At 48.1% G+C, this 12,328-nt stretch overlaps 1 protein-coding gene across 6 annotated transcripts in view; it reads right to left on the bottom strand.

Moving 5' to 3' along the window:
- Positions 1-12,328, bottom strand: part of SLC4A4 (solute carrier family 4 member 4) — a 117,314-nt gene that overhangs the window by 6,689 nt on the left and 98,297 nt on the right. For 5 of the 6 annotated variants that reach the window (XM_077176841.1, XM_077176842.1, XM_054633400.2 and 2 more), the window contains 7 exons: positions 11,456-11,569; positions 10,933-11,094; positions 8,981-9,159; positions 8,289-8,361; positions 4,802-4,870; positions 3,387-3,560; positions 1,323-1,484 (listed from right to left, as the gene is read on the bottom strand). In XM_077176841.1, the coding sequence (XP_077032956.1) occupies positions 1,323-1,484; positions 3,387-3,560; positions 4,802-4,870; positions 8,289-8,361; positions 8,981-9,159; positions 10,933-11,094; positions 11,456-11,569 (933 nt within the window). Of the gene's footprint in view, positions 1-1,322; positions 1,485-1,509; positions 1,585-3,386; positions 3,561-4,801; positions 4,871-8,288; positions 8,362-8,980; positions 9,160-10,932; positions 11,095-11,455; positions 11,570-12,328 lie in introns of those variants that run through there. The other variant, XM_077176844.1, reaches the window with a different exon arrangement.

Genomic DNA, 12,328 nt, shown 5'->3' with positions numbered 1-12,328 from the left:
CCCAGATCCCACAGGATTGACTCTGGGGGTGGATATTTCTGGAAGGCAAAGGGTGAAAATAATCCAACCAGTAATTGCCCAGTGCTGTATGTTCAGGAAGCTGGGAAAAGCAAGTGCTGAAAAAAACCAGCAAGAGTTAAGAACCAATATTTTGCATAAAATATCTTACCCATTAGATTAATTACTGTACCTGGAATTCAGGAAAAGCCTGGGAAGGGAGGAAATACCTTAAAACAGACAGGAGAGAGGGAAGCCATGGCTGGGGATACACTGCTGGATTCACACCAGTCAGGAGGAGGGGATGGAGCCAAACCATTGCTGATTCCTCAGCAGGGCCCCTTTTACTCTCATCTGGGTTTGCTCAAGGGTGCTAAAGAAAACCCTGGGAGCTGGAGCAATGATGGGACAGGGCAGCTTGCTGTCTCAACTAAAAGCCAGTCCTCCCAGCTGTTTTTCCTGCTGTGCTAAAAGGGGATTCTTTCCCAGCTTCAGGTGACCTTACCTCTCCCTACAGCCCAGGAAAGGCCCTTCTTCAGGGACATGAGCAGAAGAAGTGACACCATGCTTAGAACTCACCATGGAATGTGTTTAGCACTTCAACATAAATTTAAAGCATTTGAGTTAGACCTGAGCAGGAGAACATTTAAAGGCACCAAGACTACATTTCTTCTTCTTATATATACAGGAGGAAAGAGAACAGTCAAAGGCACATGAGTCTGGCCTAGCCAGGTCACTTTTCACTATTTAGGGCATGCTGCCACCTGAGGTAGGACCAGAGTGCACTGCAGAGGGCACAGATGCTCAGGAAACATGGAGGTGATGAGTTTTACCAACACCAAGCAGCTTTTCCTGCAATATGACAAATCACACCTATTTTGTGCTTTCCAAAAGAGCCATTACAAAAATACTTGAAAAATAAAAAAGAAAACCAGTAGGACCAGAGCTGCTGTTGAAAAGCATTCTCCTCCTAAAATGTAAAAGACAACAAAGGGGAGAAAAGCATAGGAGGGAAGCTGGAGGAGGTAGGGTGATGAGAGGCATTCTAGCAAGGGGCATGACATCTCAGGAGGTACCTGGTGCTCTTGGAAAGTGTAACCTCACCCCTAGCAATGCACAAACCACCCACCACAGGCTGGAAAAGGGAAGGCAGTGTAGGAATTAAGTTTTCTTTGGGACCCATTAGCTGCAGTAGTGGCAGACCGAGCTGTCAGCTCCACAAGTGGCTGACAAATGTCCAGCCTCAGCACTGGGCAGGGCATGGAATGTGCAGGGGGTTAGCTACCTAGGGAGGAGCAATGTGACAAGAGCAGGAAGCTCCTTACATCATCATTGTCACTGTCCATACTGCCCTTCTTCTTTTTCTTCTTCTTCTCATCCTCTTTCTTCTTCTTGTCCTTTTCTGGAATGACGTCATCAAGAAAGCTTAAGTCATGCTGGGAAAAGAGGTAGTCCATGGCTTTTCTGACTGCCACCAGGGCCAAGATCTGCAAAGGCAGAGAGGGATTCCCAGTCACATTTTACCTTTCACTTGGCACACTGCATTCCTCTCAGTTCTGCTTCTAAGCCCACACTCTTGAATTCTGGCTGTAAATGAACATACAAAGAAGGTGGTGAACACCTGGGACATCTCTGTCAGCTTAAGAGGTTGTGCTGTGACTGCCTCATGTCAGAAAAAATCAGAAGCAGTGGATACTCCTGTATATAATACACCTGTATTAGGAAATAAAGAGAAAAAAAATGAGCACTTTCATTTACTTTTGGAGGCAGGTTCACAGGACAGCCTGGGTAATAAAACCTTGACTTATTTCTCACCACTTGCCCAGTTGAAATTCTTTCTCTTAAGAAATCAGACAAGGGCCAATCCATGCCCCCAGAGATTGCAGAATAAAGTTTACTGGGATTGTGGCAGCAGGAAACTGGAGTAAAAGCTTATTCTGTGCAAGACTGCAACAAAAGCACTGGGAAAGAAGGAAGGGACATGTGTGAAATGGGTGCTTACATGGACACTGGGTCTGACAGCCCCAGCAGAGGCCACTGAGATCCCACACAGGCTTTGCAGTGGGTACAGCAACAGGCTGGGAGCTGTAACCTATTCCCAAGAAGCTGCCTTTAAGGACAGCTTTGTGCCAGGCCATCCTGATGCACAGCACAAACAATTCCCAGGAGATCTCAGGCTCTGACTTGCATAACCTGAGGCACGATTATGGACGAGAGGAATTACTCAGGGGGAAAGATACCACACAGACACTGTGACCATCCCACTGTGGATTACTGTGCTGAAAATGCCTTTCCTCCAAATAAACAGGGACTTGGCCACTGGCTGAATCCTCACAAACTGAAGTTTGTGCTTTTTTGTTCATGAGCGCAGAAAATTGAGCTTTTTGCCATCATATCCAGCTCCATCGAAGCTGTGGCTGTGCCTTTCCTGAGTCTGCACCATTCTAACAAACTTGGTCAGCCTTGGGTTGCAATCAGATTCTAACACGGGCAAAGAGATTTTAGATTCAGCTTCCAACATCACTGCAACACAGCCATGGAGTTGCGATGGAATGCCACATCAGTGGGAATTACTGATTTTTAACATCTTTCACAGGAGCATGTGTCTCAGCAGGAACATTTGGAGGATTTTTTTAAACTGGCATCATCTTTTCTCATTTCACCATCTTGTTCTTCACCTGGGTTCTGCCCTCCCTCCCTCTCTCCCTTAAATAAGCACTGCAGCTCCTACCAGCCCCCACAACTCAGATTTTACATGTCCATAAACCTGAAATTAGGTGACCTGGGATCAAGAATTATTCGGGACTTTCATAAAACTTTGCCTTTTGCACAAGTCAGACCCATCTCCAAGCCAGAGTGCCTAGCTGTGTCTATAACTCCAGTAATAATATGAATAGTCACCCACAGATGGTAAACAACATTAGTGTCTTTAGTAAAAAGACCAAGGAAAAGAGACATTCCCTTTCCCTCCCTTTGGCACCTCTCTAAGCACTTAGCCTCCTTCTTGGTTCTGTCAATCTGTGCTATTTAAAAGCCAGGGAGACATTTTGCATCTGGTAGCTAGTGTGGGCTAAGCCAGAAATTCTGCACCACTCCTTGGTTCATGCAGCCCAAGGAGAAACCACAGCAAATCTAGCCTTGGCAGCCAGGACTGGTCAACACTAACTACACCTTCCTGGGAAAAAAATTAACTTTCCAGGCTCATTTTCCTCCAGAGGATTAATGGAAAGGCAGCCACAGCCACACTGAGCCCCCTGAGTGCCATGAGTGGAGCTGTGAGGCACAGACTCGCCAGGGAGAGGCTGGATTTACACATGTACAGGAGTGTCCAAGGGGGAAAGGAGCAGTCTGTGGGGAAAGGGAGGGCTGGGAAGGACAGCAACACCTACCATGACCGGGAATATGATAGCAGCCACGGTGGATTTGAGGATCCAGAGGAGGGCCAGGCACACCACCTGCAGGAAGGTGAAGAGGTGCACCCTGCGCAGCGGGACGTGACGCAGGTAGATGAAGTCAGGCTGGTGTTTTAGAGGCATCAAGAGCAGCTTCAGCCGATCCATGAACTGGAAATGAAAAGGAAGAGATGTTGAAATGAAACCCAGGATGCACAAAAAAGAGAGAAAACAAGATGAATGCCCAAACCAGGGTCAGCATCACACTCTGGGGAATTTTTACTGTCCTCCCCTTCCCTGCTCCTGCCAAGGAAAGATATTCAGCCTTTAGGAGCAGTGCGTTTGTTTTCTCCAAATAAATCAGGAGCAGAGGTCAACAGAGGCGAGGGCAGACATTGCCTTGCCAGAAAACAGAACAGCACCTCACCAAAGAGCCAGGAAGATGGGCAGCTTTCCCAGCAGTGTCCCTGCGCCCTGTGCTGGACCGGATGGATTTGGAGTTAAACCAAAATGGGGATTTCTCAGTGAGTACAAAACACCGTTGATCCCAGCCCCCCCCCCCCACCACCTGGGTCGGGAGCAGGGGAAATCCCCTCCAGGAGAGCCGGCCCCGGGGCAGCAGGACAATCCCCTCGTTGTCCCCTGGCGGAGCGTGGGCTCACTGCCAATGCCGGGACCAGACGGAACCGCAGCACTGAATGGAAGCTGGAGCTGCTTTACAGAACGCCTGAGGGAATTCTGGGGCTCACAGAACAGGCAGTCCCTTTCCCTCAGGGCACAACCCAGCATGAAAAAGAAAGGCCTCAATTAACAGGGTGCCAGAAAGCAACAAAACCACTTCCAGCCTCTTTGGGCCAGCTACAGGTGCTGGGCATGAGAGTGGCTCCTTATGTAAGATTTCCTCAACGGCAAAGAAAGGGGAGTGGCTTCCCCTCCCTGGAGAACAATGTCCCTGCTCCTTAGCATTGAGGAACAACCCTGCTGCCATAAATCATCCTCCTTCCTTGCCTTCAGTCTGTGGCACAGGACCCAAACTACCCTGGGAGTGAGCCTGAGCTGGGGCAGAAGCCTGTAGAATCCTGGAATAGTTTGGGTTGGAGGGGATCCTAAGGGGATCCTCTTGTTCCACCCCCCTGCCATGGGCAAGGACACCTTCCACCAGACCAGGCTGCCCTAAGCCCCATCCTGGTTGCCAAAGATGGACCCAGGTCTTCACAAAGCACCCCTGGCACTGCCAGTGCCCACTTGGCCACTGTCACTTGGTCTGCCATCTTAGGACACGCGGGCTTGTGGCTAAGTTTGCCAGCAGCTGCCACCCTTCATGGGCTTCTTGGGAAGGAGGAGGAGGCAGTGAAGGAGAAGGGTAAAGCTGGAGGGCTGTGGGAGAAGCCCTGTGCTGGCTGATCACTCACCTGTACGCCGTTGAGGGATGCAACTCCCATGTAGAGGAAGACACCATAGAGCACAGGCATGGGAATGAACTGTGGGAAAGAAGAGCAGGAGAGCCCAGGTGAGAACCTCCCTGTACACCACACACCATTAACACGTGGTGGGACAACATTCCCAGCCTGTCAGCCATTCAAACTGCACCCACGGGGGGATGACAGAGAGGAATGAAGCCATGGAAGTAATAAAGCTGAATAAACAATATGTAAATATGTAATTCATAAAATGAAGCTGAATAAACAATAAATCCTCCTGCTGTGTTCTGAGAGACACAAGGACATTTCTGCAATCACACTCTCCCAGTTCACCAGGACTTGGACATCTTGTCCAGAGGGGATGATTCCAGTCACTCAGCAAGTCAAGGAACAGGTGGGCAAACATGTTCCAGTGAGCTTCAAACTGCCTTTCACGTCTGATTTGTGGTGTGACTAGAAACAGAAGGCAGAGAAGAAGGAAAGGCAGAACAATCCTGTAGTTTGTGGTACACCCTGTTTTCCCAGGTAATTCAAGTTGTGCCAGGGGAGGTTTAGGTAGGATATTAGGAAAACACATTCACAGAAAGGGTTGTCAAGCCCTGGCACATGGTTTCCAGGGCAGTGCTGGAGTTGCCATCTCTGGAGGAATTTAAAGGCAGCACTTGGGGACATGGTTTAGTGGTGACTTTGGCAGTGCTGGTGGAACTGGGTGATCTTAGAGAGCTTTTCCAATTGAAACAATCCTGTGATTCCATGTCCAGTCCAGCTCAGTAAATCATGCAAATCCACACAGAAAGGATGTTCTTTGAAGTCCCACCTGAGCAACAACAGTCGTGCCAACCCAATCTCTTCATGCTCCGTCTCTCACACACATTAATCCAGAATTACTCCCAAATACAGGACTGACTTCCTTTCTTTGTTGCCAGGATGTGTTCTTTCAAACATCACTCTCTGCTCCCTCAAAGTGCCAAGTGCTGCCCATATCTCCACATGGGGCACATCTCCCTTTGGAAGTGAGGAAGGTGCAGGGAAAGCAGCAGACAGGCTGCCTGGAATGAGTCTCTGTCCCTCACCAGAAGGGTGGGCAGCCTGCCTGGCATGACAGGAACAGGGATGCCTGGAACAAACAACAGGCAGGAGCTGAGTACCAGCCTCTGTGGGATTTACTGGTGCCCAGGGAGGATGGAATGAGCTCCAAAGGATAGTCCCTAGTGCAGTGCCAGGGGACTGCCACTGAATGGCAGCCACAGCCAGGCAATGGCACCCACTGCTCCGAGCAGTCCTGTGCTGGGAATACATAACCTTCCCTTCCAACCCCTGCACTGAGCTCATTAGAGAGGCAAACAACACAGCAGCTATCCAGTGTTTTAGCATATTCCCCACCACCTTGCTCATTGCTTCCAGCAGGCATTTCCCTGGGGCCACATGAGCACCAAAGTCACCCAGCCACATGCTATCCAGAGCCTCCCTGCCTGCATTTCTCCTTCCTTCCTGAGTCTCACTGCCTGTCCCCTCCTGCGAGCGTCTCAACTGCTACCTCATCCTTCTCTTGGGTTTATTTGCTCCCTCGAGTGAGCCACACTGCTGTTTCCCATGTGAAGGTAAAAGCTTTTTCTGCAGCTTTTTCTGGGCTCTGCCAACAGCTCTGCTGTGAGAGGGACAGGGACCTGGCAGGGGCTTCACAAAGCTGTGGGTGACCATGGGATTCAAAGCCCTCACTGGATCTCAGGGATGACACACAACACAATACAGTAAGCAAGAGCTGAGCTTGCCAGCTCATTTTCACTGCTCTCCTCTCCTGCCCTTCTATTTATTTCCATGGGGTATTTTAAAAGTAAGAAAAATTTCAGCATTCCATGATGATTAATCCTGTACATCATCCTGAGGTGAAACCTCAGTACCTGAGCCTGCAGAGCAGCAAGTGGTGCTGTCATTTTGGAAGACTTTCTCTTGGCAAAGCATTCCCTAACGATGGGGGTGCTGGCTTTGGCACCCACACAAAGCTGATGCAGGCCAACAGGACTAAAACTGTATTTATAGGAAAGTGCTAGTCACCCTCCCAGCAGGGCCAAGGATGTTTCTGTGGAGATCTGCCTGGGCTGAGCAGAAACACCACCACCATCCAAAACCAGCACAACCACCGCAAAGCCCTCAGCAAACAAAGCTGGGATTATTCCGTGGATTGCCTAGTTTATTAAATTTGGGATTGTCAGCGTTCAATTTGCCACTGGCAGGAGAAGACTGAAATGTTCTGCAATGCATTTAGCAGTGCAGCTCTCTCCAGCAGGACCCTGCCACTGGAATTTGCTTAAGGTCCTGAAATCCTGCCAGGTCCTTCCCGCTGGCACGTGGGCCAGCAGCATGCTGACTTATCCTCAGGCGTCCTCCAGCGAGGATCTTCCCCACACATTGTCTTAGGGGAAGCACAGACAAATAATGAATGACTGAAGCAATAACAGGGGAAGTAACAGCCCCCAGTGGGATAGAGGAAGAGGGATCTTGCAGGGAAAGGTCAAATAAACTAAAAAACAGGATTATCACAATCAGGCATTAAATTAAAGGCATGGAAATGCCTGTTTGTGTGGAGGTGGAAGCTGTTACCTGAGACACCAAAATTTGAGCTGTACAAACAGCCTTAGAAATTAAGAACAGGAACACACTGGCATGGAAAGCCACTGTCTCCACTCTCTCCACAGGCAGAGTCACTGTTCCCTGCCTGCCTCCTCCCCTCAGGCTCACATCACACTGTGCCTCACTGGCCCTGCAGTCTCCAAAATCTCCTGTGCAGCCTCCACAAACGCTCTTCCAGACACCCATCTGCTCAGTGCCGTGGTTACAACGCACAGTGCTGCTGCTCTGACATCTTCTGCTCCTACCATAGGCCTAGAGATCCATGGATAAGGGCTCCTGCAGCTGACACCTCCTGTTGGACAGTATGTCCATGCTTGGCACCACTTTCATCACTATCCCCAGAGAAGGCAGCATCCTCCACAAGACAGGTTCTCCAGTTTCCTTCTACAATCTGATGATCCACTAAGGATGCATTTCTCCATGGCTACATGCACCAAATCTCTGGTCTTGGAAAACAGCAACCTACCTAAATGCAATGGTCCATCAGCAGCACATCTATCCAGAGCCTTGGCTAAACTTACAGGAAAAAAACAGTTCAGAAGACTAAGAAATGCCATTTAATTGCACTGCTTCCTCCAGGAACATGTTTTCCATACTCTGAGCTTTATCCAGAATATGTTTTCCATAAAACAAAGAGTGGAGGTATAAAAGAAATCATAAAAAGAAATCATAAAAGAAAAGGGAGCTTAACTTTATGCAAACATGGAGAAATAACCTTAAAATAAAAAGACCACAGTGCCCAAGAACCCCAGCCCTGAACTTGGTGACTGTTCTAGCACACTACAACCATGTTGGTGTTTCCTTCCAAAAGGATTTAAGCCTTCAAAGAACTGTGAACAATCCTTACCTTCAGGATGGGAGCCATGAAGACAGACACCCCGGTCAGGATGAAAACGATCACACCAGTAACTCTCTGCTCCCTGAAACAACATCACTGAGTCAGGACCCCAAGTACTGAACACCAACAGGAATCCCCAAAACTCATTTCTGCAGCCACATTTTTCATCCAACGGCCTCATGCCAATGGCTGGATCCTGAGCCAGACCTCTGTTTTAAACCTCAGACAGTTTTGTTCCACCATTGGCCCTCCACACCCAAAAACACCTTGGCCAGTAATATTTCAGAATGCTGAAAGCCAGGCCCTAAAATTTCCATCTCGTTACCTAAATAAGCTGCCTGATTTCCAGGAGTAGTCCCACTGGAAGCACTTTGGACCACTTAATTAAGGCACCCAAACACATGAAAAAAATGCTTCATTAAGTAAAGCTGCTTGCACTAGGCATGATAGGCTTGTATGTTTGAGCATTACATTAGCTAAGGAATTTGCTTCATTTGCCTGGATAGAGAAGCCTGCAGGAAATTTATTTCCTTTAACACAGGAACACTGCACCTGATGTGGCCAAGTAAACTTTGGTGGAGCCACAAGGGGGCTCGCCCAAGGAGCTGGCTTTGGAAATAGGGAGAAGGCAGCACAAAATTATTTGTGCAAAAGGATTTTGCAGGCAAACAAAGTAATTGAGACTTCCTGGTGGGACATACCTCACTCCCAAAAACTTGGGCTGCTCTCCAGGGGCTGAAGTCTCCGTCTCCATCTTCAGGCTGTCGATGTGAGCGATGGAGATGACGGTAGCAGCCACGTACCAGGGCAGCCCCATGAAGGAGCACACAATCATCAGAATGGCCACCCAGAACAAATCCAGATGATATCCAGCACCTTTCTGTGGAGGGAGACAAACAACCTTCAGCTTAATTATTCCAAATGCCTCTGGAGCAGGGCAGAGGCACACTGGACAGGCAGCATTTCCTTCTGCAGCATCCTGGCCAACAGAGCCAAACACCAGAACTACATCAGATCCTGTGAACAGCATAAGGAAGCATCTCCCTCGGGACACAACCCCATGCTCCTTCAGGAGTGCAACAGGAACAGCTGAAGCCTCATTCCCTACCCAAAGGAGAAAGCTGCCCTTGTTCTTGACTCCTTTTCAAACACCTCTGATCCTCTATTTTCAAAATCCTGTAATGAAATAAAACAGGAATTCCAGCAGTTACAAGTGCCAAGAGAAGAAAGAGAGAAGAAACAAAAGAGCCACCAAGAACAGGGATCTTCAGAAAAACAGTGGACAAACCTCTAAGGTTTGCTATTTTAAAACAGATTAACCTTTTTAAAATCCCATTCAGCTTGATTTTATTGGAAAAAACAAATGATCCAGGCCTAGGATGACCCAGGAGGGAGGGTAATCCAGCTTCTCTTGAATAGTCCTCACTGTTTTCCTGACACGTGCACTGCTTACTTTGGCTGGCTGGTGGCACCAGGATGGGCACCCAGCAATACCCTGCCAACACTTCAGCAAGGGATGAGCAGAAAAAAACACCTTTTTCCTACAGCAGATCTTGTGTATAGAAGTGTTTTTTGGTGTGGAACAACAAGATGGGGCTTGTGAACTGTCAATTCCACAAAATACCATACTCACACTACAAACAAAGGAAGCAGGGAATACATTTTTTACCTCGAACAGTACTTTGGAGTACTGGAGTGTTTATAACTTTGTTACTAAAAAAGTACAGCCAGTGCTGACAGCAAAACCACATTCAGTGGTTCATAAGCTGCAGAGATGAGGGGCCTCTTCCTCATGAGGGAAGAACAGTGAATATTTTCTTACAGTGTTGAAGAAAATGCTTTGTCTGCTTGGTTAGGTGCAAGAGACAGACCTAAAACTGTTTAGCCATCTCTGAGGAACATGAGGGCCCAATATTGAGTTTATCTGCTCAGATCCAGGTAGCAAACAAGGATGTTCTGAGGGGTTTTTTGGACCATCAGCCAGCAGTCATCACTGTTCATAAGAAGCGTTTCCCCATTCCCTGGTACTTCAACTCTCTCCTCAAGGTTCGGCTCAGGATGGTCTTAAATTACGCATTATTTGTCTAATGTTTACAGTGACCACATGAATTGATACATCCTCCTCTTTTCCAAGCAGAAGCTCCCTTCCCATTTCCAACAGCTGTCCTGACAACTGATAAAGCAGGTATCTTAATAATGACCCACCATTGCCTGTGTTTTGAGGGAGCCATTACTCCCACAGGTCAGACTACTTGAAACATGCCCTGTGAGCAGGAAGAGACAATCTTCTTTCACAGGAATTTAATATTTTTCAATAGAACTGACCATGCAGGGGAACAGAAAAAACCCCTACAGGCATGAAAAACTGCATATCACTGGTCTGGAAAGTTTGTTTTAAAAACATGACTACATTTTAGGCTGTTACGTATCAGCTCTTCTTTAAATAACATCCAACTGAGGCTATGCCCTTGGTATGTCCCAAATCTCTCCAGCTTATTGCTGGTATTTGACAGCACCGTGCAGCTTTGGCCACAAAGACACTTTTCCTGCTTAGAAACAGCAGCCAGTGCCAGGGAATAGGCTCATGTCCATGGGGAGGAAGGTGGCAGGAGGAAAAGCTCCGGCCCGTGCTCCAGGCACAAGGCACACCCACCTTGAGCTTGTGCTCCTTCCTGTTGACGATGACAGCGGTGATCTGCTGGTCCATGAAGATAAGGATGGTCACCAGCAGGGCAGGGATGGCTGCTGCCAGGTACACCCACCACGGGTTCCCTCCAAAAGGTGGGATAAACCAACCCCTCTCGGGACTGGTTGGCTTTGAAGGCAAGGAAAAGAAAGCTTGTGTTAGAAGCACAGTACAGGGGTGATGAAATCCCAAAGCCAGGTCTGCTTCCAGCAATGGAACTCCAGGGAGACACTTCAGGTTTGTGGAAATTTCATCCTATCCATTAACACCAGTCAAAGGCTCCAAGTATGGAGGCAGAATTTAGGAGATAAACCAGCCAATTGAAATGATGCTAACAAAAAGCCTCCTAACCCTAACCCTCTGAGTAAACAGGCCCTTTCCAGACTGCTGACTACATTCCCATTCTGAGGGCAAGTCACTTCATACAAGGAAGGTGCAAGGGAAAAGGAACCTCTTCCAAAAGCCAGCAAACAAGCTGACAACAACATACCTTGAATTCACTTGGCACAATTAGTTTTGGTGTGTCCACACCAACCAGGGCATCAATTCCACAGAAGATCAAAATGGACAGGATAATGGCAAAGTCACTGATGAGCTTCCGGGCCTGAAAGAGACGTGGTACCATAACCACAGGAGTTAGCACCACAGAACAGCATTTCACCCATGCTTTAGTGTCCACATGGCAAACCCTGGCAGGACAAGCTCATCATTTCTTCCCCCACAAATATGGCCACCATCATGTCCAGTGTCATTTGCCACACATGCCTTGGTACTTTACTGTGTTCTCTGAAAGCCTAAATGGAGGCATAGAAACAGCACAAACTTCCACAAATGACATACTCTGAAGGACTGGCAGAGATTACACTGTTTGCTGTTCAAGTAATAAGTCAAACTAAGCAGATAGGAAAACAAACCAGGCTTCCCAGCTAAATCCCTAAGACTGCAGCTCTCCTGAAGTCACTGGAATACAACAACTTAGAGCTGCCAGTGATCAGACCCCAGAATTTAACCAGACAGGAGGTACACTGTGCTAGCCTGGAACTGTGTGAGCTCTCCAGAGCTCCTGTTCCTTCCAGGTTTCTTGAGTTTGCATGGTTACAGATAAATTGAGCTGCATTCCAGCCCGGATGGAATTTGTTTCCTTTGTATTAAAAATAAGAGAGGTTCAATTGTAACACAGTGGAACAGTAAACATCCATGCAGGATAAATCCCTGTGTGTCAGGATGCCAGAAACGGGGCAGTCTCAGAGAGAAATGGCTTTGGCTCGCCTGGGAGCCTCGCCAAGGGACAAAACAGGCAGATGCACCTGAGACGTGCCTGAAAGCTTGGAAGGGTTGCCTTCAACACCTTTAAGACCCCTGC

This window comes from Agelaius phoeniceus, chromosome 4, assembly GCF_051311805.1.
Source record: "Agelaius phoeniceus isolate bAgePho1 chromosome 4, bAgePho1.hap1, whole genome shotgun sequence".
Taxonomy (NCBI): Eukaryota; Metazoa; Chordata; class Aves; order Passeriformes; family Icteridae; genus Agelaius; species Agelaius phoeniceus.
Note: the sequence above shows the minus strand (reverse complement) of the source record. Positions and strands in the feature narration are given on the sequence as shown.